This window comes from Drosophila santomea, unplaced genomic scaffold (genome assembly GCF_016746245.2).
Source record: "Drosophila santomea strain STO CAGO 1482 unplaced genomic scaffold, Prin_Dsan_1.1 Segkk6_quiver_pilon_scaf, whole genome shotgun sequence".
Lineage (NCBI taxonomy): Eukaryota > Metazoa > Arthropoda > Insecta > Diptera > Drosophilidae > Drosophila > Drosophila santomea.
In genome coordinates this window covers 298,475-326,208 of record NW_025319002.1, presented here as the reverse complement: position 1 = coordinate 326,208, position 27,734 = coordinate 298,475, and the positions used below count along the sequence as shown (strand labels likewise).

Sequence of the window (27,734 nt, the reverse complement as noted above, 5' to 3'; positions counted from 1 at the left end):
AACGTACGTAAATATATATGTATAGATAGGCGAGCCATACTTAGTATATATTTTGTTTTTGTTTGTTTGTGTATATTACGTTATCGTTCGGTTTACAAATTATTGGTGCACGAATGTATATGTATGTATGTATAATTCCATCAGTATATATAGCAACACACAGGATCCAACGCGTCGAGATCTTATCGCTCAGGATTAAAGTGGGGTAGGTTTGACGGAACACTGTTCCTGTGTTTTCTCTATATTTTTATACGCTTTACTAATAGTAAAAGTAGAGTAAAAGGGTATACTAGATTAGTTGAAAAGAATGTAACAGGCAGAAAAAAGAGTTCCCGACCATATGAAGTATATATATTCTTGATCAGAATCAATAGCCGAGTCGATATGACCATGTCCGTCTGTCCGTCCGTCTGTTTGTCCGTCTGTCTGTCCGTCCGTATGAATGCTGAGATCTCAGGAACTTCAAAAGCTAGAAAGTTCAGATTAAGCATACAGACTCCAGAGACATAGACGCAGCGCAAGTTTGTCGGTTCATGTTGCCACGCCCACTCTAACGCCCACAAACCGCCCAAAACTGCCACACTCACACTTTTGAAAAATAATTTGATATTTTTTCATTTTTGTATTAGTCTTTTAAATTTCTATCGATTTGCAAAAAAATTTTTTGCCACGCCCACTCTAACGCTTTAAACCGCCCAAAGCTGCCACGCCCACACTTTTTTTTGTATTAATCTTGTAAATTTGTATCAATATGACAAAAAACTTTTTGCCACGCCCACTCTAACGATCACAAACCGCCAAAAACTGTCAGTGTTGAAGACTCTTTTTCGCACTTCCACTCGCTGAGTAACGGGTATCAGATAGTCGGGGAACTCGACTATAGCGTTCTCTCTTGTTTTCTTCTTTGTTTCTCCGATTGCTTTGCGCTTCTTAGAATCACTTTTCCATGCTTTACTGCTTTTAACACTTATTTATAACCAAAAATGTTGGCCGTTTTTGTGTATCGTTATACATACATACATATGTATGTATTTCGTAAAACTTGTATGCGTTGGTGTTCAATAAATATTCGATCATTATTTTAAATAAGAAAATTAACTTTTTAATTATATTTTTTTTTCTTATTTGAACAATTAAATAATTTCACTGCTTGGCTGAAAATGTGACTGTGCCCATAACCTATTGAATTTAATATAATAATACACGTTTACGTATATCCAGCCCATCAACCAAATTGCGAAACACATTTATTGCTTATACTGTTTAATACTTATTTTATTTAAGCAACCGATAAAACCGCTCTCTCTAGTTATCTCCAAGCGAATGGAATGATTACTGTATAACATGCATGTAAAAGGCAGCAACGAGAGAGAACAAAGAGAGCAATAATAGAGCGCGTTCTCTCTTTAAGATCCTCCAAATTTCATCACTATCACATTCACACAAATTTGCATAAGTGTAATATTTGTATTTTCAACAATTAACATTAGTGTAGTGGAATAAATTGCATCCCAAACAGTAAGAAGTTTATTATTTGTCCGAGTGTACTACAATTTAGAAATTCCTCTGTAATTGCTTGCATCCAACTTGTTACCCCTTTTATGAAGAGAGACCAAAAAGGCATCCTTTCTTATATTAGGAAACTGCGAAGATTCTAGAGATAAGGTAAATAATTTTAGTAGAGGCTTGCACAAGGCTTCCGCACTGAATCTAAGCACACAGCCAGGGATTCCGTCGACTTAACACGCTGAATATCGTAAAGCAGTAAGCTTTCGTTTAGAGTAGCACAGAATATAAAATTCGACTTTGATATCGCTCAAGAATAAGGCTGTTCGGAGTGAGGTAACGTGGAATATGTTGTTGTTTTAAAAAATTTGGCAAATAGATCGGCTATTGCCATTTACAGTAGCCTTTTCAAAAAAACAACAACAGAGAACGCTATAATCGAGTTCCCCGACTATCTGATACCCGTTACTCAGCTAGTGGAAGTGCGAAAAAGAGTCTTCAACACTGACAGTTTTTGGCGGTTTGTGGGTGTTAGAGTGGGCGTGGCACAAAGTTTTTTGGCAAATCGATAGAAATTTACAAGACTAATACAAAAATGAAAAAAATTAAAACATTTTTCAAAAGTGTGGGCGTGGCAGCTTTGGGCGGTTTGTGGGCGTTAGAGTGGGCGTGGAAACATGAATCCACCAACTTGCGCTGCGTCTATATCTCTGGAGTCAGTATGCTCAATCTGAACTTTCTAGCTTTTGTAGTTCCTGAGATCTCGACGTTTCATACGGACGGACAGACGGACATGGCCAGATCGACTCGGCTATTGATCCTGATTAAGAATATATATACTTTATATGGTCGGAAACGCTTCCTTCCTTCTCAACGAATCTAGTATACCCTTTTACTCTACGAGTCACGGGTATAACGAGGAAAGGTAAGAAGGGTAATTGATTTGCGCTTAATGTTAACGAAATTATAAAACTGTTTACAACGGTTTAAAAAGTTCTTGTACCACTCAGTTCTGTTGGTTTTTTCTTTATTTCGATATTTAAGATTCTTTATTTGTAGGTCTACAATGTTCCTTTATGAACTCGGCTCGCCGTCCCAGACTGGAATGCCGAAACTCCTCCGGCCAAGTTTAAAAGAAGACAGTGCCACGACGCTCTGCATCCAGCGACGCCCGTGGGAAATGATGCATCAGCTGGCCCGAGTAAAAAGCTGAGTGGCACAACTTAAGCACGGTAAAATTTAACCGAGCACTTAAATAATTAGACAGGATAGATTGAGAACCGGTATTTTTAAATTTTTGTATAAAGTGTGAACTTTACATTTTTTAGGTGTGTGAACTCTTTGTTAAACCAGGTCTACTATCAGTCATCGGAACACAAGAGTTAAAAAATTATTTAATTGTGGTATAAAAAAGATTTATGGCATCCGCTATTATGTTGCAGGATTAAAGATAAGGCCAAATATAAAAGTATTTTGCCTCAGAAAGTTTGCCTTGCGAAAACAATGAATTCGTTTGGTTGACTTCTCTGATTTCTCTTTTATTACAGTACTAATGTCGATAGTCACCTCGAAAATAGGATAATATGAATCATAAAGTTGAGTAAGAGGTGCTACTCTGGATAGAAACACACTTTCAGCACTTGTTACAAGATATAGTCGACCATAAGGGTTTCGAATATAACTTGCCACAACAAAAAGTCGAGCAAGCCGTCAATAAAGTCATGTTATGCTACAGGGAGAAGGATATTCGATTTTTCTTCTGGGGACCACGTAGTTCCAGGTATATTAAAATCACATAGAACTACCAATTGGTTCCTATCGGACAGTATATTTGAGACGGATTGGATAGCTGCCAAATGATGAAGGTATTTTAAGAATTCAGAAGACGGCGGAATATAAGAGCACGTAATATAAACAGAGCTATTTGAAAATTACAGCTTTACGCATACGAATTCTACGTTACGGAACTCGTCAAAAAGTACATCCTCTGCTGTGAGGGTAGACCTAACCGAAATTAGGACTCCACCTCCCGTCTGGAAACCACCTGTTCATACCTGGGAAAACTTCAGAGTTAAGTATTTTCGGCTTTAACCAAGTCTCTGTAAACACAATAATATGAGACGCAAAGGAAAGGCTATTAGAATACAATGTAACGAACTGATTTTCTTGTTTCTGCTCGCTACGAGTTGCAACGGCTAGATCAGAGAGTTTGTTTGTTCGTCCCACCAAATTTATGATTTGTGTGATTGCCCGACCAAGAAGAAGACAGAGTCTCAGGCTTAAACCAACTTTATTTAGCGTCACTTGCTGAACAGAATTTGGTGACCCTCGCCGTCGGATGCGCGTCGTTGTTCCTTCATCGTCCTTCCTTCGTATGCCTGCGTCGCTTCCGATGGGGAATCGGCACCGGCTCGCCTGGGGCTTAGGATGTTATGGCGACAGGGTGTGTCGTACGAGAGACAAGCTAGTGCTCCTCTCCGAACCACCTTTGCCGACCACTGACCCCACCGTCCCTTCCTGCGTATGCTAGGCACTTGTCGCCCTTGCCGACGGATAACCTGCGGGCTCGACCAGGGCTTAGGATGTTATGGGGCAGGGTGTATCGTCCGTGAGTTAAGCTAGCGCTCCTCTCCGAACCACCGTTGCGACCACTGACTCCACCGTCCCTTTTCTGGTGTTCGCTCGTCCTTCGCTTATCTGTACTTGCAGAGATCCACTCGGAATGCTTGCTTGACGCACTTGTGTTTCCGCTGTTTCACTGTCACTCGGTATTGACTGATCGCCCGTGTGGCGTACTTTCGCTGACTTCCGTGTACTTCGCGTAACTTTTCCGACCGACTGTGTGGCTGTATGGCCCTTCGCGTACTTCTTGACTGTCTGGCTGTATGGCCCTTCGCGTACTTCCTCTTCACTGTCTGGCTGTATGGCCCTTCGCGTACTTCCTCTTCACTGTTCGGCTGTATGGCCCTTCGCGTACTTCCTCTTCACTGTCCCGAGCTGCGCCGGCGCCATCCCTTATATCGGCTGCGAGAATCCCGTTATTTCCCCTTTTGCACACGGCTCGCTCGGGTACAAGGCCCAAACATGTCCCGTTAGTTCACGGTGCGTCCTCTTTGTGCCTGTTCAAAGTCCGCACCGTTACCGTATGACCTCTACGCCCTTGGCGGGTTTGAGTTCAAGGTCCAGCGCGGTACCGTTATTTCACGGTTTCTCCGCTTTGCCGGGGTCCAAGGTCCATTATTTACCGTTTGACCTGACCGCCCTTGACTCCTCTCGCATTCCAGCTGTCTTCGCTGTTGCTACGCCGATCTCCTGCACCCGGATTTGTGGGGAGTTTTAAGACTCCTCACATCTCCCCCTTTCTTCCGAAGTATTTGAAAAGTATGTTGCTTCCGGCGGTCCTCTGATTTGGTTCCTCCTTGCATAGGCAACTTCCTCGATCTCCTCTCGTCGACCCTGCGCCCTTCGTTCTCAGCCTGGCAGTCGCAGCTTATTAGACCCCGTCGTTCAGCGTCTTGACTTGGCATCTTGAACATCCTTGCGCCTTCCTGATCGCAGCCTTTACGTCTCAGCCTATTTGAGCATCTCGACGTGGCATCGTGATCCTCATCGTTCCTTACTCCTCACGTCGACCTGCGCCTCCTTGATCTCAGCCCGGCAGCCTCAGCCTAGTAGACCCTGTCGTTCGACATCTCGACTCGGCATCTCGATCCTCGCGCCCTTCTCCAGCCTCCTGTATCTGTTGCCGTCTGCTTCTGGTCACCAGCTCCGCATTTAAATTTCCCGCCTTCTCATCGCTTTCCATCTCTGGCAACTCCACCGATACTCACCATGATCGAGTTATCGATGTTGGCGACCGACGTTGCCATTTCCGATTCCAATCGATGTTGTCTCATCGCTGATTGCGCGATCGAGCTATCGATATTGGCGACCGGCGTTGCCACTTCATGTTCCGTAATTCCGATGTCGTGCCGATTGCTGTCAATAGTGTGACAGCGTGTTGAAAATCAATATAAAATCCAGTACTTTTTTTGTTCCCTATCGATCTCACTATCGATCGACCGCTATTATCGTAGCGCCCCCATCCCGATTTTCTCTTGTTTTGATGTCAACAGCTGATATGGTTTGTTTTCCTTTAAAGCAGCTTTATGGTGTCATCCTTGCATCCTGATGTTGGGTCCACCGCTTTGCACCCTGCCTCGTTCACGCTGTTCATACCCACTTGTCGTCGGCTTTCGTCTAATGGGACTCTCAGCCATGGATCTCTTGGTTGAACTCCTTCTCCTGCGCGTGTGTAGTTGTGGTACTGTTGCGAGCTGCTCTTTCTGGCCTCCGCCCCCTGTTCGAACTCCTCCTTCTGAACGTCGGTTGGTCGTTACGATACCCTTTCCTCTTTTATAGACTGTCCTTAAGCTCTGCATCTAACCCCGCGCTTCCCGTGTCTTCGACCCGAGCTCCTCCTGCTCCTTGGGCATAACGTCGGTCTCCTCCATGCTGGCTCCTTGATCAGGACACTCACGTTGGTGACTCCGACTTCCACTGCCGGTCTCCTTCCACGATTTCACTATCTTCCCCTCTGTTCTTTTGGCCAGGACAATCACGTTGGACGCCAGATGTAACGAACTGTTTTTCTTATTTCTGCTCGCTACGAAATGCAACGGCTAGCTCAGAGAGTTTGTTTGTTCGTCCCACCAAATTTATGATTTGTGTGATTGCCCGACCAAGAAGAAGACAGAGTCTCAGGTTTAAACCAACTTTATTTAGAGTCACTTGCTGAACAGAATTCGGTGACCCTCGCCGTCGGATGCGCGTCGTTGTTCCTTCATCGTCCTTCCTTCGTATGCCTGCGTCGCTTCCGATGAGGAATCCGCACCGGCTCGCCTGGGGCTTAGGATGTTATGGCGACAGGGTGTGTCGTACGAGAGACAAGCTAGTGCTCCTCTCCGAACCACCTTTGCCGACCACTGACTCCACCGTCCCTTCCTGCGTATGCTAGGCACTTGTCGCCCTTGCCGACGGATAACCTGCGGGCTCGACCAGGGCTTAGGATGTTATGGGGCAGGGTGTATCGTCCGTGAGTTAAGCTAGCGCTCCTCTCCGAACCACCGTTGCGACCACTGACTCCACCGTCCCTTTTCTGACCACGCTAGGTCCTGGTGTTCGCTCGTCCTTCGCTGATCTGTACTTGCAGAGATCCACTCGGGATGCTCGCTTGACGCACTTGTGTTTCCGCTGCTTCACTGTCACTCGGTATTGGCTGATCGCCCGTGTGGCGTACTTTCGCTGACTTCCGTGTACTTCGCGTAACTTTTCCGACCGACTGTGTGGCTGTATGGCCCTTCGCGTACTTCTTCTTGACTGTCTGGCTGTATGGCCCTTCGCGTACTTCCTCTTCACTGTCTGGCCCTTCGCGTACTTCCTCTTCACTGTCCGGCTGTATGGCCCTTCGCGTACTTCCTCTTCACTGTTCCGAGCTGCGCCGGCGCCGTCCCTTATATCGGCTGCGAGAATCCCGTTATTTCCCCTTTTGCACACGGCTCGCTCGGGTACAAGGTCCAAACATGTCCGTTAGTTCACGGTGCGTCCTCTTTGTGCCTGTTCAAAGTCCGCACCGGACCTCTACGCCCTTGGCGGGTTTGAGTCCAAGGTCCAGCGCGGTACCGTTATTTCACGGTCTCTCCGCTTTGCCGGGGTCCAAGGTCCATTATTTACCGTTTGACCTGACCGCCCTTGACTCCTCTCGCATTCCAGCTGTCTTCGCTGTTGCTACGCCGATCTCCTGCACCCGGATTTGTGGGGAGTTTTAAGACTCCTCACAACAATTTAGTTAGCTTGCTATGCAAGCCTTTTGCATTTTATTAGGAGATAGTAAGACTAGAAGTTCGTTTTTTTTTAAAGAAGAAGATGAAGAAGTAGAAGAGGCGTGCAGACGGTGGTGCCGTGGTTTGGTCATATAAGTTAGCGGTTGGTCACGCCTTTGCCGATCCATTTGGCTCGACACTTAACCTAGTTCTCAAATTCTCAAATAAATCGATGCTTCAGTTCTGTTGGTTTTTTCTTTATTTCGATATTTAAGATTCTTTATTTGAAGGTCTACAATATTCCTTTATGAACTCGGCTCGCCGTCCCAGACTGGAATGCCGAAACTCCTCCGGCCACGTTTAAAAGAAGCCAGTGCCACGACGCTCTGCATCCAGCGACGCCCGTGGGAAATGATGCATCAGCTGGCCCGAGTAAAAAGTGGCACAACGGATGTTGCGAAACAGGCTCAGCGATAACAACAGAGGGCGCAGCTTGTGTACGTTGGCTAGCGTGATTGTTTCTAGCGCAGACGCTGCACATTGCAGCGATCTCGTCGGTTCGTCGAGTTATGAAGTCGATCCATAGGTGTTGCGGCCGCGTCAGTGGGGAGAGGCGGGAGCTCGTCGTTAAGTTATAACGGGTGTTTTTTTTAGAGGTATAGAACTTTAAGTTGGCATTACTGTTCAAGATGGCGACCGATTTAACAGCTGTCAAGTGATTTATTCTCAGTTTGGTTTGGCAATTCGTCATGAATAGACTCACGCCTGAACAACGCTTGCAAATAGTGCAATTTTATTTCGAAAATAATGGTTCTGTGCGGAATACGTATCGCGCACTACGTCCATTTTATCGTCGACAAAATCGTCCATCAGAGCAGTTAATTCGATTAACCATGGACCGTTTTCGCACCGCGTTTACTCTTATTGATAACTCGCATCCCCAGAGACGCCGTACGGTGCGTACAGAAGAAGCTATTGCTGCTGTAGAGCGTAGCATTGAGGAAGACCCGAATGAGTCCATCCGCCATCGAGCACAGGAATTGGATCTGTGTCCATCCATTTTGCGGAAGGATCTTGGTTTGCGTGCTTACAAAATCCAACTCGTGCAAGAATTGAAACCAAACGATCATCAAGCAAGGCGTAGATTCGTCGAATGGGCCCAAAACGAGATTGCTGTTGTTCCCGATTTTCATAAGCGAATTTTGTTTAGCGATGAAGCGCACTTCTGGTTGAATGGCTACGTCAACAAACAAAACTGCCGCATTTGGAGTGAAGCTAATCCTCAAGTGTATGTCGAAACACCGTTACATCCAGAAAAACTGACTGTTTGGTGCGCTGTATGGGCTGGTGGAATCATTGGTCCGTACTTCTTCAAAAACGATGATGGCCAGAACGTTACAGTCAATGGTGATCGGTATAGAGCCATGATTACTAACTTTTTCATTCCTGAATTGAACGACCATAATGTCCAGGAGCTGTGGTTCCAACAAGACGGCGCAACGTGTCACACAGCTCGTGCCACAATCGATTTATTGAAAGACACGTTTGGTGACCGCCTAATTTCACGTTTTGGACCTGTGAATTGGCCTCCAAGATCTTGTGATTTAACACCGCTAGACTACTTTTTGTGGGCTATGTAAAGTCATTGGTCTATGCGGATAAGCCACAAACGCTAAACCATTTGGAAGACAACATTCGCCGTGTTATTGCCGATATACGGCCAAATATGTTGGAAAAAGTCATTGCAAATTGGACGTCCAGATTGGACTACATCCGAGCCAGCCGTGGCGGTCATATGCCAGAAATCATATTTAAAATGTAATGCCACAAGATTATCTTTCATGTCAATAAAATTCATGTCAATCGAATAATCCATCGTTGTTTTATTGCAATTTAAAGTTCTATACCTCTAAAAAAAACACCCTATATATATATTTATATTCTTGATTATAGCCGAGTCGATCTGGCCATGCCCGTCCGTATGAACGTCAAGATCTCAGGAACTATAAAAGATAGAATGTCCAGAGACATAGACGCAGCGCAAGTTTTTTGACCTATGCCACGCGCACTCTAACTCCCACAAACCGTCCAAAACTGCCACGCCCAACTTTTAAAAAAATGTTTTGATATTTTTCAATTTTTTTATTAGTCTTGTAAATTTTTATCGATTTGCAAAAAAATGTTATGCCACCACAAACCGCCCAAAGCTGCCACGCCTACAATTTAAAAAAATGTAGTGATATTTTTAATTTTTTTTATTGCAAATTTGTATTGATCTGTAAAAAAAACTTTTTGTCACACCCACTCTAACGCCAAAAACTGTCAGTGTTGAAATTTCTCCTTCGCACTGAATAACGGGTATTAGATAGTCGGGGAACTTGACTCTCTTGTTAATTTTGGTTTTAAACTCTTTTACTAATATACGATTCGGCCAAAAATCAACTGAAAACAAGAAAGAACGCTATATCTTAAACGTTACTCGTAGAGTAAAAGAGTATACTAGATTCGTTGAAAAGTATGTAACAGGCAGAAGGAAGCGTTTCCATATAAAGTATATATATTCTTGATCAGGATCAATAGCCGAGTCGATTTGGCCATGTCCGTCTGTCCGTCTGTCCGTCCGTCCGTCCGTATGAACGTCGAGATCTCAGGAACTACAAAAGCTAGAAAGTTAAGATTAAGCATACAGGCTTCAGAGACCTAGAAGCAGCGCAAGTTTGTCGATTCATTTTGCCACGCCCACTCTAACGCCCACAAACCGCCCAAAACTGCCACGCCCACACTTTTTAAAAATGTTTTGATATTTTTTTAGTTTTGTATTGGTCTTGTAAATTTCTATCGATTTGCAAAAACACTTTTTGCCACGCCCACTCTAACGCCCACAAACCGCCCAAAGCTGCCACGCCCACACTTTTGAAAAATGTTTAGATATTTTTTCATTTTTGTATTAGTCTTGTAAATTTCTATCGATTTGCCAAAAAAAAATTTTCCACGCCCATAAACCGCCAAAAACTGTCAGAGTTGAAGACACTCCTTCGCACTACCACTAGCTGAGTAACGGGTATCAGATAGTCGGGGAACTCGACTATAGCGTTCTCTCTTGTTTTTATATAGGTTTCTACCTCTGGCACTTCTACTTTTTTATCTGTTGATTAACGACATTTGCCTGAATAGTCAGTGCAGCATGAATTATTGCTCCTATGTGTGCCGCGTTCATAATGAAAATGTTTTTTTCTGCCTACGCTGGCTGATACCCGGCGGTCTCCCGGATAAGCCCTTTTATTTTTACGTTTAGTTTCCCTATATGGGTCTGGGAAACTCATAGCACTGGGAAACTCGTTAACACTAAACACAAGGTATTAGTTCCAAATCATCTTCTTCCGCAAAGGTTGCTTTCTCAACATTGTAATCTGGGTCTGGGAAACTCATAGCACTGGGAAACTCGTTAACACTAAACACAAGGTATTAGTTCCAAATCATCTTCTTCCGCAAAGGTTGCTTTCTCAACATTGTATTCCCTTTGGCGCTGTTTAGCTATTGAGCTTTTCTAATAGCTGTTACGAATAATAAATAGCCGAAGAAAGTTTTGTCTTTTTTCCGATTCTGTTTATTTGGTTAATTATACCGCCAGCTAGGGCAGTCCAAGCCGAATGCTGCGCCCAAGCTTAATGTAGGTAGATAACAAAGAGAAGAAGGAATGATGGCCGTACAGATACATTCGTGCGAGAATAGCGGCTTGCACTATGGGCATCGCCACTGCTACTACTGACTACTTCGACTTACAGGCGCGCGGTGTTGGCTGTTTTGGAAATCAGTATTCTGATTTCTTTGCTTCACCGCCTTGGCATATGTGGCAGCAAGCATGCTTCGTTTTATACTGGCATTTACCTCTCTTGTTAATGCCAGTGCTGGTGGCAGGTCTTTGGCTTGTGCTGGAAAAACAACAGCCCTTAGGTATTAGACCGGAAATAAATACGTGTAGGGCATCAGCCCTAGCCTCTTTATTAAGCAATGTGGTTCTTTCATCATAATATGACATAAACGAGTGCCCGATGACCAGGTCGCAGAATAAAAAACCTACTCAAGTTACGGGAACAGTTCACCGAGGGGGTATTGACTCCCAAAATAGGGGAAATTTAGAAATATGACTCCTATGTGGGGACACGTAGCATAGAAGACTGATAGCTCAGAAAAGCTCTAAGCCGGTGGCCGTGGCCCACCGATAAAATAGTCAATACCCGGGTTAATACCTTTAAGTCAATACTCGGGTGAATACCCGTGTGTGAATACTCGGGAAGACTCGGAGTGAATACCCGGGAAGACTCGAAGTGAATTCCCGAAAGTGAATATGCGGGAAGACCCGAACTCGAGAAATACTCGAGAAACAGTAATCGGGACTCAATTCCCGAGAATCCTTTTTTTTCGAGACTTTATCCTCACGATTCAAATGAGGACTGCCTTAACGCGCTAATAACTTTGGGCAAAGGAAAAGTGCCGAGAGAGGCCTTCATCAACCCCCAGAATAACAGGGCGTAGTCTGGAAGGATCCAACACAAGGAGCACGCTTGAAGAAAACCTACAATACAACAGAAGTCTCAAGATGGGTGGCAAGGAGTCTAAAGCCTCCGACAACAACGCCAACGTGATCAAAACCGCGGAAGTCGTCGACCACAAAGAGGAGATATTAGGTGTGCAGCATACCCTGGAGTTCATCGCCGACATATTAATTTTGCTAGTACTATTAAAGCTAATAAGAATTTACAAAAGATATTACGTTAATGCTCAGTTTACAAAAAATATTGGTGCACGAATGTATATATGTTCTTATCAGTAGCAACACCCAGGATCCAACGCGTTGAGATCTCATCGCTCCGGATTAAACTGGGGTAAGTTTGACGGAACAATGTTCTATATTTTTTTATATATGCATATACTCTCGTGCCAATTTTAAATTTATATGATTAGTTATTATTTTACTATTATTATAATTATTATTATTAATTATTATATAATTATTAATCAATAAAATTCTTCTATTATTTTTAACTACAACAAAATGCTCGGGTGGCTTAGGGATGCTCCTAGTGGGTATTTCGGGTGGGATTTTGGCCTCCCTCGGTCGATCTATGGGTGAGAATAATCCAGGGGCCCTGTGGTCTCCCAGTTATGAGTAATGGTTTGAGAGGCCCTGAGGTCTTCCAAATATGGAGAACGGTTTGAGAGGCCCTGAGGTCTTCCAAATATGGAGAAGTTCGAGAGGTCCTAAGGTCTTCCAAATATGGAGAGGTTTGAGAGGCCCTAAGGTCTTCCAAATATGGAGAAGTTTGAGAGGCCCTTTGGTCTTCCAAATACGTATAGAGGTAAGAAGGTTGGGAGGCCCTTAGGTCTTCCAAATATGTATAGGAAGGGGAGAAAGAGATAGTTCAGTTAAATCCTTCTTAGTATTACCAATTTTTACCTCCTTCTCCTTTATCCGTGCTGGTGCTGCTGCACCAGTCCAGACTGGTTTCGCCGATCGCCGGCGGAGACTGATGATTATCGAGGCGGTGACCCGCTTTATATAGGGCTCCGGCGTGGCGTAGTGTGCCCGCATATCTTTCTTTATTTTATACGCATTAGTGTGACCACCCCTCGATAGACCAGTGTGCCCCTTCTCCTTGGCTGTTGCGCGCGCGCGAGTTATGATATGGAGGTAGAGTAGGGGGTAGAGTAAGTCCTCGTGAATATGAGATAAGAACGCTTCCTTACACTTTCGTGGTAGAAATCAGACTGACTTTATTTGTAATTCTTAAGTTTAACAATGCTGACTTATGATAGGAATGAATGGGAATGGAAATAATGGAATAGGGTGATCACTTCGTTGGCGACTTGTTTGTCGCATCCGTTCGGCAACGTCGGCAGTAAGTGTGGGTCGCTACGTAATCAATACGTTGTGCTGACACAGTGCTGTCACTTTGATGCCAACGACCGGGGCGGTTTCGTGGGCGGTGATTGTTGCTGTGTCGGGATAATGCTGCGAGTTACTGCGCGTATTTTTCGAATGTTAGGTTTATGGTATGTTTCTCAACTTTAATTTCATTATTATTGCCTTTATTGTGTTTCTCTTATCGACTATCGACTTCATTGAATTTCTCTTATTCTACGTTCTTAGGAAACTTATATGTTATTGTGCGCATTAAGCGTCAGACTACCCCCTCCTTTAGATCTGTTCCCTTGCTGGTACCTGCCATCCCCAGGCGTTCGTCTCATCCGAGTGGATATTCAATATATCCCGAACCGGTGATGGCTCTGGTCGACGCAAGGGTCCCGGTCGTTCTTCCTGCCCGTGTTCCGGCAGATCGTGCGGCTGTGCGAAAGTCGATCGCGAGGCCTGGTGTCGGTCGCCCGCTTGCTGGGTTGCTCAGGCGTTGTCGCTTGCTGGTCGTGGAGCTGGCGTGATAGGATCCGATGCTTTGGGCCGCGCTTCTGCGTTGGTATGTGCTAGGGACGCCGCGTGCAGATGTCTGGCTGCGCGTTGTGGTGCGCTATTCTGGTTCTTTCACCTACTGTCTGGGCCGTTGTTACTTTGACCGTTGGGTTCTCGTAAGCCTCTTTAGTGGCTGCGTGCTGCCCCATCTATTCTGGTGCTGTCCTCTTCCGTGCTCCACTAGCCATTGGGGCCGGCTGCACCACTCTCGCTCTTAAGGTCAACGCCGCAATCCTCGCGTGGCGTTCCCGAAACCTGCGCATTGCCGTTGAAATTTGCGCACTTATTAGTGTTGATAGGTGTGTGTGGTTCTGATTTTTTTTTTATAATGCCTTACGGTAGGAAAATTAAAATCTTCCCTGCTGCGCGAACGTCACTAGGACTAAACTGCTTGTCAAGGCCTTTTTTTTTTATTTCGTGCGAGTCCCACGGCCAGACCTCCCGCCCAAACGACGTGTATCTTACGGCTCGCATCGCGGGAAGATAGACGCGATTGAAAAAAAAGTAAAGGACGAAGAAATATATATATATACTAGTAAGATCTAAGATTTTGTTAAATACGTTAGTATTGATCCTTTAAGAACGGCAGAAAGTCAGAATTAGAGATAATAGGATAGAATCTATTATAGTCAGAACATAATACTTTGTGGGGATCATGCAACTCATAGTTAGATATACATTAATTTAAAACAAGAGAGAACGCTATAGTCGAGTTCCCCGACTATCTGATACCCGTTACTCAGCTAGTGAAGTTGCGAAGGAGAGTCTTCAACACTGACAGTTTTTGGAGGTTTGTGGGCGTTAGAGTGGCCGTGTCAAAAAGTTTTTTGGCAAATCGATTGAAATTTACAAGACTAATACAAAAATGAAAAAATATCAAAACATTTTTCAAAAGTGCGGGCGTGGCAGTTTTGGGCGTTAGAGTGGGCGTGGCAAAAAGTTTTTCGGCAAATCGATAAAAAATTTACAAGACCAATACAAAAAGGAAAAAATATCAAAACATTTTTCAAAAGTATGGGCGTGGCAGTTTTGGGCGGTTTGTGGGCGTCAGAGTGGGTGTGGCAACATGAATCGACAAACTTGCGCTGCGCCTATGTCTCTGGAGTCTGTATGCTTATTCTCAACTTTCTAGCCCTTATAGTTCCTGAGATCTCGACAGTCATACGGACGGACAGACGGAGGGACAGACGGACAGACAGACGGACAGACAGACAGACATTGTCAGATCGACTGTGCTATTGATCCTGATCAAGAATATATATACTTTATATGGTCGGAAACGCTTATTTCTGCCTGTTACAAACTTTTTAACAAATCTAGTATACCCTTTTACTCTGCGAGTAACGGGTATAATTACACGGCCATACTTTGATGTGTTGTTTTTTATTTTTATTAAAATAAAAGTAAAAACAGTTATTACAAAATTTGGCATAGCAGTTATGGGCGATACAGTGGGCGCGGCAACGTTTTGAATCAAATTGACAATTGTAAAATTATTTTTCTTTTCAAATTAAATTGGCACTCACACTTTTTTAAAATGATTGATTATTATTTTACTTGTCAATTTCCGTCAACATGACAAAACAATTTTGAAAAACCTACAGCGCACTTTTAATAGGTTTCAGATGGTCTAGAGCCCCGATTGCTTTTGCAAGCAGCAAAACGATTATTGCACACGGGGTCTATCTAGCTAGATATACATATACCATGCATAGTAGCGGGGACATCACTTTTCTAAAATTCTGATGTGACAGCTCCAGGGGTGAATCACAGCCCTGGCATTAATGGAATCAACGCCTGAGATCAAGTTAAAGCGAATATTGTGTACACTTTGAAACAATGATCATTAAACTTATAAGACATATCAGCTTAACATGCTTATGAGTCAAAGCTACCATAATTTAAAAATTAGTTAAATATGCAATGCCTGAAACAAAACAACAAAAACACACTAAAATTTTAATGTATGAATTTTTTGTATGAATCTTGTTTTACAATTTCTTTTATGGATATTATATAGCTTTTCATCGCATGGAACTACCATTACTCTTAAAATAATTATTTTATTGTGTTGTTTGGTGAAGATGTACGAGTATATACATTTGTACTCACGATTGATTGCTCTAAGGCGAAAACATAATGGTTAAAAAATTTGTGAAGCTTTTCATTGGTATAGTTAATGCATAGTTGCTCAAATGAGTTATGAGAAAAATTTTCAAATCCAAATATATCGAGAACTCCAAGAAATTTTGCGCCATCTTGTCCTGGATTTGTACAGCTATTTATTTTTGAAACCAGCCATGTAAACGTTTTTGAGTACAGTGCTTTTGCCAAAGCATGTCGATTTTCTATAGCCTACAAATAAATGTATTAATAAAGAAATATATTAATAAAGGTATTTCTGAAAAACATGGGAACAGGTCATGGAAAATTAAATTTAATAAAACAAGGGAAAATGCTTTAGTCGAGTTCCCCGACTATTAGATACAATTTACTTATATTTTTACTTATTTACTTATATATACCGGTTAAGAGTGGGCTAGGCAACATGAACCGACAAACTTGCGCTGCTTCTATGTCTCTGGAATCAGTATGCTTAGTCTCAACTTTCTAGCTTTTGTAGTTCCTGAGATCTAGACGTTCATACGGGCGGACGGAGAGATGGACATAGCAAGATCGACTCGGCTATTGATCCTGATCAAGAATATATATACTTTATATGGTCGGAAAGGTTTCCTTCTGCCTGTTACATATTTTCAACGAATCTAGTATACCCTTTTACTCTCCGAGTATTTTTCGCAGCGTTATTATTATTATTATTGACTATTATTGCGCCGTTTTAAAATTACACCTTGCAATGCTTGGCAACATTGGACAGAATTATTTTAATTTTAAATTAAAGCTAACCCTTGATGATACTTACCTCTTTTATTTTTAAAGGAATTTCCGTGATATTTCCCCGAACGTTTATTTGGCGAATTAATAAAACCTTTTTAAAGTCACAGCGATTAAGTCCCAAAAGGTTTGATATAATCGATATCACTTCTTGGTCTGAACTAGAAAAATCGGTGACTTCTCCATCAACGTCTATAAACTCTATATTACCTAGCCACAAAATGGAACTAAGCACTTTAAAAACGCCATCTATAACAAATTGCGGAATTTGTAAAACCGTAAACGCCATGGTAACAGCATCAAACTTCTTTGACTCTGAGTGCATATTTATTTTTTCAGAATTGGACGTATTTAGATATTTGTAAAACTCAGGTGGCTTTAAATTAAAGGATTTTGCGATGCCGATATTTTTCTGTCCCTGAGCAACTAACTGATACATTATATTATAGTTTCGTTCCCCTTCACTTTGAAATGTTATCCGAGATTGTTCGAGCAGGTAATCCTGAATTACGCATCCTTTAATACAGTTGTAGTCGTCGAAGCAAACTTGCATAAATTTACCAAACCTAGAACTGTTGTCGTTTCTTGTTGTTTTGGCGTTTCCTGTAATAAAAAAAATATATTTTAAGTGTGCGAGTTACATGTAGAAGGAAGCTTTTCCGACCCTAATAACTATATAAATAGGGACATAAACATGCATATTTTTTCTGGCATATTTATAGATATAGGAAAAAATAAATAGAAAAAGTAAATTATAGAGTGGGCGTGGCAAAACATTTTTTGGCAAGTCGGTAGATAAAAAAAATAAAAAAAATATTAAAACATTGTTTAAGCATCTCTGAATTCGGTTGATTAGTGAATGGAATGCTTTTAAATAATAAATAATATAAAATAAATATATAATCGAAAGCGAAAGAGACGCTCAGTGCGATGCATGATCGCTCATCTAAATAAAAACAATAATTAAATAATACAACTATGAGCAAGACGCACAACTTGCACGCAAGACGATCTCCGTCTCTTAATTAAACGAAACAACGCGTACTTTTCTTATATCTCGCCGACAACTGCAATCGCAGACAACGTGCGGTCAATAAACCATAGCCCGACGAACCGGTGCTTACCAACAAATCATAAGAGAGCGCGCTCTTGCTCTCCCGCACTTCTAGTTCCGACACAAACGCTATCTTCAACAACAACAGCGTGAGCAATATCGACAGCCAGCTTAATTTCATCGTTGGCTGCACCTGCTCACGCTCTCACTGAGTCACAAACGCGCAAGAACTAAACGGAAATGCTGGACTACATGCAAAACAAAACGAAAACAAAATAGTTGGGTCAACCATCCAGACTGGAATCAAGAGAAAACGTAGGCCCAAAAATTCCGATGTAGGAAACAAGCCGAATAATATAAGCAAGAATATCATCATCATATATCTGGCAGACAACACTGAGGACGTGCCACTGAACCCCGACGATTATGAACCGAAGAAAATAAAACCTCCCTCATTTACATCCGCAAGAAGAGCACAGGCAGCCGCAACCACTCTTTAAGATTGAGCTGAACCAGAAAACGTGCATCTTACTGCTGCCAAAAATATGGCCACACGAGATCGTATTCGTACCGAATATATTCTTGATCAGGATCAATAGCCGAGTCGATATGACCATGTCCGTCTGTCCGTCCGTCCGTCTGTCTGTCCGTCCGTATGAACGCTGAGATCTCAGAAACTACAAAAGCTACAAAGTTGAGACTAAGCATACAAACTCCAGAGACATAGACGCAGCGCAAGTTTGCCGATTCATGTTGCCACGCCCACTCTAACGCCCACAAACCGCCAAAAGCTGCCACGCCCACACATTTGAAAAATGTTTTGATATTTTTTCATTTTTGTATTAGTCTTGTAAATTTTTATCGAATTGCCAAAAAAATTGCCACGCCCAAAATCTGACGGCCATCAGCCTCTCGATCCTTGGCTTTTCCCGCGCCGCTGATTCGCAAAAAATTCCGGCCGAATTGGAAAAATTTGTATCGCTAATTGGGATCTAACTATTTGGGGCCCCTTTTCCTGACTTTCCGACTCTTAACTTAAACCTTGCGAAAGGTCAGGGATTAATTAATTAATAAGCTGTCTTTTATAAGATTTCCGCTGCTGCTCGCTGCGAGAATTCGGGAGGCCAGCGATCCGCTCCTCCAGGGGCTGAGTAATCCTTTATTTTTGGTATTAGTTCGATCGCTATTCCGCTCGATGTCGGGCCGTATTTTGCTCGATGTTATATCTCGTACTAAGCGCCAAATATGGATAAAACAAAAGACCTCTTGCACCACCGCCCAAAACGCACTTGTTTTTTATTCCTCGCTTACCCTGCAATTGGACTTAGCGCTGCTTTTGGCTGGATTTTTCCCTTCTTAGTGCTTCGCCATTTTCTTTTCACTGCCACTTGGTAACGTCTCCAATTTCTTTTAGCGCCCAACTCTCCTCGTGAGCAGCCCAATCAGAAAAGAAAGCTGGCGTTGAGTTGAAGTTACTGGGAAGATATCCCTGCTCTCACCCGCCGAGCCTACGGTGTCTGCCGAGATCTGACAGATGCCTATGTTGCCTCTTTCTATCCTAACGTTCTCTCCCGACTTTCCTCGTCTGCCCCCTTTTCTCGTTACGGGAACGACATGTAGATGGCGCCACCGCCTTTCTTGCCTGCCGACTAGTTTTATTGCCACAAGCGCTACAATAATTATGCCCAGCGTCGAACTGATTTGAATTAGAGCGAACTGTGCACGAAGTAGGAAATCAGACTCGGCTATACGGTATGGGCTACTTCGGTTGCTATCAAAGGGGATCGGCTAAAGTCGTACGACGTTCCATTGCATTGAACGTCTTGATGGATTTGTTTTGATTTGGTTTGATTCAAATCATTTGAGTTATACTCGAGTAAAAATGTATGAACTGTAGGTATGAAGCGCAAACTGATCGATTCTCATAATAATAAAGTAACTTCAGGAATATATATATTTATTTATTTACATATATTTATTTTATGGCAGGAAATTTTTATAAATTGAATTTAAAAATATTAGGCTATCGACTGAGCCAGGTGCAAGTCGGTTGCATTTTTCTGTTATTATTTTTCCAGCTAAGGAGAAGGATCTCTCAGCTGCGGCACTACTTGCTGGCATTGAGTGAATGTCCATGGCCACCTCAAACAAATTTGGAAATTTTGGTTTATTTAAAGTCCACCAATCCAGCAAATTAAAGCTATTTGACATTTCCACAATTTCTTTCGCGTATCTGTTTACCTCTTCGTCTGGAGTTTATATTTTTGGTTAACCCAAACTTTATATTAATTGCGCAAAGAAAAAGGCGTCGTTTGAGGAAGATGAAACTAAATTATCAGATTCGCTTAAAGCATCCGTCTGGCTATTTAAGTCAAAGTTAAATGTTGAGCTTGTAGTTGGAGTTAAGGGTGTTAATGGCATTTTTGGCCTTTTTTGAAAAAACAAGCGATGCACAAAATTCTTGTATCTCATCCAGCTCAGTTGCTTTCATATTAATTGCTGGAGGGTATAAAAAGAAGGCCACTTATTGCCAAATATTTAAGTTAACCACCCAAATGGTTTCAACGTTTTCTAAAATGTGTTAATGTTATTTTGTAGAGCTTTAATAACATTTGAGCCTCTATCGCTCACAAATTTAATGGGCTCTATATTGTCAACTCCAAATTTCTCAAATATACTGTGCAGTTTTTTAGAGATGTTTTGACTGGTGGTCTTTTGGAAATCCATTAATTTCATCACGAGCACAGTGTCTTGTAACTTGTTGTCGACCATGTAGTGGAATGTGACGCCCAGAAAGTTTCGATGAAAATATTTATCCGTCCACATATCAATTGTGGCTGATGCTCCTCCGCTGCGTACAATTTCTCCAATCTCCCCTCGAAGCTGTCTTTTTTTCTCCGCTGCGTCCTTTTGCACGATCCTCGATATGGCTGTTGGATCGGGTGTAAGGTCTTCCAAGTCAATATTCTCTCCGTAATCTGCCCCCAGCTTTATACAAAATTTGACCATTTTTTTTTAAAGCCAGCACCTTGTACAGCTGAATACGGTCGGCAATCTTTGGTGACCCAATTTTGGTAGCCTCCGTTTTTTATTTTAACAGACATTTGTTTTAACGAAATTGGTTTATTCATGGCCTTGCAACACTTATGCCTATGCAAGTTTGAGGTTTGGCCGTTTTTATAAGTTAGCACAATTGAGCACGTGCGACAATAAACGAAGCCGAGCACAATTTCGTCATGTTCATTTTTTATTTCGGCCAATATATTCCATAAGGAACTTCCCCCTTTGCGTACACCACTTAAGGTATATGTTCCGCACTTTATTTTATTTTTTACAAAAGTTTAACCAATCTAACCACGTGCAATAACTCGAGTAAATGCTTTCAGTTAGTATGATGTTCTAACCGAACTCTTTTAAACGCTTCAAGTATTAATGAGAATCATTTTAGGTTGTATCCTACAATAGTGAACGTGCAAAAGCACGTTCGATTCATATACATGAATCAAACCGAAGGAATCATTGAGAGTCCAAATCAGTACTCGAGTATGAACAAATATGTTTGACTCGTTGCAGCTCTCTGGTAATCACACAGCAAATTACAGAGGGTTTCCCATGTACAAAAAGCTAACACTCGTTTTCACAAAAGAAAGAACACGGCTCGGGCACATCAAGAATTAGATTAGCTGACACCATCGAAATCATATCCTGAAGTTCTCGTTTCGAAAGCAACTAGTCTCGCTTCCTGGCCTATACCCAGTACCCAGATAACATTTGCAAACGTTTTAAAATCAGGTATGAAGCCTCCAACTCAAAATTTTCAACCACCACAAAATTAGATACACAACGAAACTAAAGGCCATCTGAGCAACAAGAAAAAAACACTGACCACTGGGACCGGCATACTTATAAAGAACCGTATGAACCACCACTGCTTCAAAGAGTTCGCTAAAAATCATCTTCAGGCCACATCTATCAACATACAGATGGAGGACAACACTCACCTCCCACTAGCGGCCGAATACTGCCAATGACGCTTACGTAGAAAATGGCAATCTTTCAGATCTCCATCTGCAAAACAAAAGCTAAACTGGCCAACGCTCTCAAACAAGACGAGGAACACGTTCGGCGCCGATACATAGATCAACTTTCTTCAACAGGCACAAAACATAAATCACTGTGGAGAGCCCAATCGACTCTTCGTCCACCGACTGAAACCGTTTTGCCGATAGGTAATCCCTCAGGCGGCTGGGCTTCTACTTAGCACTTTCGCGCTACCGTCCTCAAACATTAACTCCCACCAGCAACACACCTCAATTGTATTCCGTCCAAAAGAAATAACCAAAATTATTAAAGACAATCTTAGCCCGAAAAAATCACCTTATAACACCGGGAATGATCATCGAGCTACCACATTCTGCAGCTCTTAAATGCAATCACCAAACTTGGTTACTTCCCACAACGATGAAAGAGATCAATCATCATAATGATTCCTAACCTGGTAAGAACCACATCTTACAAACCAATCAGAGTACTATCATGTATTTCGAAACTATTTGAAAAAAGCATGCTAATCTGCCTTAAACTTCATCTGAGCGCCCACAACAAAATCCCAGCTCATCAATTTGGCTTTCGTGAAAGCCACGGAACCATTGAGCAGGTGAATCGAATAACAGCAGAAATAAGAACTGCTTTACTGTAATTTTAGACGTATCCCAAGCATTCAACAGAGTCTCGCTTGACGGCCAAGGCCGCTTTATACCTCATCTATACATCCGACATTCCTACAAAAAGTCGCCTTACGGTATCCACGTTTGACGACGATACAGCTATCCTAAGCCGTTCAAGGTCCCTGGGAGTACAAACTCTACAGTACAGTACTCTACAATTCCGTATTGAAACCTATCTGAACCTAAATTTTTTCGGTCGTATAATCAAGGAACAGTTGGAAAAATTTGTTATTGTTAAGATTTTTAAACTTATTGTTAGATCTTACACAGGAAGATTCACTATATTAAAGCAAAGTAAAAAAAAAAAAGGATACTTTTTAATATTATTAATACGGATAGACGGACGGACAAGGCCAGATAGACTCCGCTATTGATCCTGATCAAGAATATATTTATACCCGTTACTCCTAGAGTAAAAGGGTATACTAGATTCGTTGAAAAGTATGTAACAGGCAGAAGGAAGCGGTTCCGACCATATAAAGTATATATATTCTTGATCAGGATCAATAGCCGAGTCGATCTGGCCATGTCCGTCTGTCTGTCCGTATGTCCGTCTGTCTGTATGAACGCTGAGATCTCAGGAACTCCAAAAGCTAGAAAGTTGAGATTAAGCATACAGACTCCAGAGACATAGAAGCAGCGCAAGTTATTCGATTCATGTTGCCACGCCCATTCTAACGCCCACAAACCGGCCAAAACTGCCACGCCCACACTTTTGAAAAATGTTTTGATATTTTTTCATTTTTGTATTAGTCTTGTAAATTTTTATCGAATTGCCAAAAAAAGTTTTTGCCACGCCCCACGCCACTCTGGTCTTCCACAAACCAGGTTCAAAGTAGAAGAGAATTTTGATCTTAGCTCCGATCATTGTGACCTATGGTCAAACAGTTTGTTTCAAGCAGAAGCCTTATAGAATAATAAATGCAAAAACGAACATAAGTGCTTTTAAAAACTGGCTTGAAGACCGAACTTGCCTAGACATATCGCTTAAATCAGGTGACGAAGTTGATCTTGCAATTGAGGCATTTACCAACTCAATCCATGCAGCTGGACACATGTTCACACCACCACTAAACGAAAATCGAATCAGACACACATTTCTACCTCTAGACCTGAGAGCACAAGTTGCTGAAAAAAGGAAACTTCGAAAAATTTGGCAATCTACGCGAAGTCCAGTTGACAAAAGAAAGTTCAACAGGGCAGCAAAGCAATTAAAAAGCAAACTTTGGGAAATTAAAAATGAAGCAACAGGCGCATACCTAAGAAACCTTGACCCATATACAAGCGACCTTGACCATAGCATCTGGAAAGCAACTAAATATCTCAAAGGACCAACCCGAAGAGCTACCACAATAGTCGACAGCAGAGGCCAACGGTGCAAGGGCAATGACGAGAAGGCTGAGGCGTTTGCAGAACATTTAAGCTCAGTTTTTAAGCCAAATCCGGAAAACTACCCAGACTTCGTAGATGAGGTACATCACTTTCTCGAATCTCCCTGCCAGATGAGCTTCCCAATAACCCAAACAACCTTCACAGAGGTAGAAGATGAGATAAAGAAGTTAAATAGGCAAAAGTCACCAGGATATGACAAAATCTGTGCAAACACAATCAGAAATCTCCCGCCGAAGTGCATCCGATTGCTGACGTATATTTATAATGCCATGATCAGACTTGAATACTTCCCAAGTCAATGGAAATGTGCGGAAGTAATTATGATCGCTAAACCCAACAAGCCGGAAGGCTGCACCTCGTCTTACCGTCCCATTAGTTTGCTGGTGACATTCTCTAAGGTATTTGAGCGAATACTTTTGAGAAGAATGTTGCCTGTGCTGGAAGAACTTAACATCATACCCGAACACCAGTTTGGGTTCAGAAGGGGACATGGAACGATCGAGCAATGCCATCGGATCACGCATACAATCGTCAATGCATTTGAGTACAGAAAGTACTGCACAGGGGTATTCCTTGATATCAAGCAGGCCTTCGATAAAGTCTGGCACGCAGGGCTTCTCTATAAAATTAAAAAATGGCTACCCGCACCATATTTCCTCATAATTCAATCGTACTTGAAAAACAGAGTCTTCTATGTGCACGAATACGACGAATCGTCCAGGTTACATACTGCTCACGCTGGAGTCCCACAAGGGAGTGTTTTAGGTCCAGTATTATAAACAATTTTTACAGCTGATCTGCCCACAACTGATGCTGTTGAAATTGCAACATATGCTGATGATACGGCAGTCATTGCCACGGGCAATGTCCCACACGAAGCATCCAATCTACTTCAAGAAGAACTTGGTCTAATTGAAGCGTGGTTGGAGAAGTGGAGAATAGTGGTCAACGCCCAGAGGTCAGTTCAAGTCACATTTTCCCTGAGACCTGGGAATTGTCCTCCTGTAATGCTCAATGGGACCTACATACCCGTTAGTGAAACGGTGAAATACCTTGGAGTACACCTGGACAGACGACTAGTCTGTAAGCAGCACATCAAAGCGAAGCAAATGCAGCTCAAGGCAAAAACAAGAAAGATGTACTGGCTGTTAGGTCCACGTTCCCAGCTCAGCTTAGAGAACAAAATTCCTTTATACAAGGCAATCCTTAAGCCAGTGTGGACATATGCGATGCAATTGTGGGGAACAGCAAGTAACTCAAATATCGAAATATTGCAAAGGTTTCAGTCCATGACACTTAGAACAATAACAGGTGCTCCTTGGTATACTTACTTACGGTTAAAGAAGAAATAAAAAGAAATGCTACGAGGTATATTAACAGACTACACAACCACGAAAACATAATGGCAATAGGTCTATTAGACAATACTAGCAGTCTTAGACGATTAAAAAGATTTCACACGCTAGACTTGTCACATAGATTCGAAAGTTAAATTTAAGTGGAAAATGTAAATAAATGTAAATATGTATATATATTGTATGTGCTCATTGGAGCTCAAGCAGTCCTGTCAAGTATTTTTTAGGTGCTATATAATTTGCTTATTGTCATAGTTCTAAGACAGATTGCAAAATAAATAAATAAATAAAAAAATAAAAAATTAAAAAAAAAAAAAAAAGCCTGTTACATACTTTTTAACGAATCTAGTATACCCTTTTACTCTACGAGTAACGGGTATAAATATTCTGATGAAATATCAGTCTTGGGGTTTTATAGACTTTTAATTAACACGTTGTTAGTTTCAACGAAATTTCCGCGAGAAGTATGGTGTGTGTAAGAGTTTGTAAATGACTGGTTTTAACATAGGGGAGCTTACATGAGCATGAAAACAGAGTAAGCAGAGTCAAATCTATAGAAATATCATAATGGGAAATAATTTAATAAGTAACATTTTAAATAATAAAGAGGTTAGATCGTGTTAATGAGTTTGAGCGAACATCCCGGCCCTATTGAATGTATCCACTTTCAGCAAAAAATAGGCAGCCCGGCTAGCTTGTGGACAGATCTCTAGATCCCTTGTTGGTTCGAATTTGGGTCACTCGAATTAAATTAAATTTGTTAGGTATGACCCCTTCGATGCGTCCGATTTTCGATTGTAGGGGCGGAAGATTATCGTCATGAATGAGGATTATTGCGCCCACCCCAATGTACGATGATAGTGTCGTCCATTATCCCCTCCTAGATGCTCGTTTATGTAGTCTGCTGACCATTTTTGCCAAAACAGTGGATTCAGTCACGGCGTCGAAACGTTCCAGATTTGTAAGCATTGACGTATGGATGATGCGTTCTGAAAGAGCACGAAGAGATTTTTCTACCAGGAAATGGCCTGGAGTAAGTGCTCCGTGATCGCTGGGATCTGGAGACTGAGAAGACATAGTTAAGAATGAGTTAAGAATGGCTCCTACTTCAGTTGTGACAGTGCAAAGTTCTTCAAACGTAAATCTAAAAGTCGTCAATGTTCTGTAGAAAAAGCACTTTGCGCTCTACATGGCCGCTCCCCAGAGCCCTAGGAGGAATAAAATGAAACCTTGCAAAATCGGTAGCAAAATAAGTTGATATAGTTTCTTAAGTGAAATTGTCCTACAAAAACTTCCTTAGATTCTAAAGGCGATAGGCAGCTCCATCAAAATTGGTTCCTTTGTCGCAACAGATGCCTTTGGGCATGTTTGGTTGCCATGCAAATATGGACGGCTAAATACGATATTGTTGGACCCTTTTCTCTGATGCGTAATCGGTCCACAAAATTAAAAACCGCATTTCTGGAATGGTTGTTATGGTTGTAGTCGTTCGATTGGTAATGTTTCCATTAATTGTTTCCCCTGTTTGAGCTTATAGTGAACGCAAGACATGCAGGAACGTACGATTCGACAAGCTTAATCTCTGGCATGTATGATTGATTATTCCAGGCGAATAACTAGTGCTTTGGGTCCTGCATGACAAATTCGCAGATGCATATGACGAACGTAAGTCTAGGCGAAATGGGTGTGTGCAGCTATATCGGATGCCTTTTGGATTCCGGAATGTCGGCGTTGTGTAGTCGTCCTCCGACCCCGATGAGTATATATCGGTACAATAATATCGGTCGATAAATAGATTTAAGAACTTCAAGCTACTTTGAGTGGCATGGATCGCTGAAGTAATCGATAATCTTCAGGATACGATTGTTGCTGCACATTCAAATAATGCAGAACGACACACGCCGAAGTTCTTCAGGTGATAAAACATTGGCAAGGGGTTTGGCTGACGTATGCGTTTGTTCGTAAACAGCGAATGTACGAGCTGATATTGGTCAATTGTTTAAGAACATGGTTTTTAACCACTGTTGCACTGAACGTGCTCATTCTTCGAATATAAGTCAACGATTTGCGATGAAGCTGGCCAAGTTGCAGATGATTCCAATTAGGAAGGGTGGGCCTTAGAACCACGTAAACGCTTTTAGTTCTGATGTGGTCGAGCCTCGTGACACAATATCAGCCGGATTGCCAGCGCTAGGAACAAACATTGTTGGTAAGGGCAAACGAGGAGTTATGTGGGCTGTTAAAGTTACGATATATGCGCAGTTTGTCTGATCTTTGCGTTTAAAAAAGACCACTCGACATAAGAAATTGGCAGGATTGAAGAATAGCGTAGTCCAGTGACTCTTTCCACTTGCCTTTGGTTTGTTGATCACACATTTCTGATATAACGTACATAAGAATCGCATCAGATCCTTAATATGATAACGAACTGAATAACTGGTGGTAATTGGATGAGCCAGCTGGCTGCAGCTGCAAAATTGACGTGACCGCTTCCACGAATATAAGTGCCGACATATCCAGCCGAGATCTCAGTTTATC

The 27,734-nt window shown here is 42.2% G+C and overlaps 1 protein-coding gene across 3 annotated transcripts in view; it reads right to left on the bottom strand.

Annotated features, from left to right (window-relative positions):
• The window catches only part of LOC120457663 (unconventional myosin-VIIa-like), a 419,197-nt gene that overhangs the window by 126,645 nt on the left and 264,818 nt on the right, over positions 1-27,734 (bottom strand). Inside the window, exons 7-8 of one of the 3 annotated variants that reach the window (XM_039645159.2) lie at positions 16,697-17,271; positions 15,886-16,128 (exon numbers count right to left, since the gene is read on the bottom strand). The exons of 1 other annotated variant lie outside the window; for it this stretch is intronic. In XM_039645159.2, the coding sequence (XP_039501093.1) occupies positions 15,886-16,128; positions 16,697-17,271 (818 nt within the window). Of the gene's footprint in view, positions 1-15,885; positions 16,129-16,696; positions 17,272-27,734 lie in introns of those variants that run through there. One more of the 3 variants, XR_005617072.2, reaches the window with a different exon arrangement.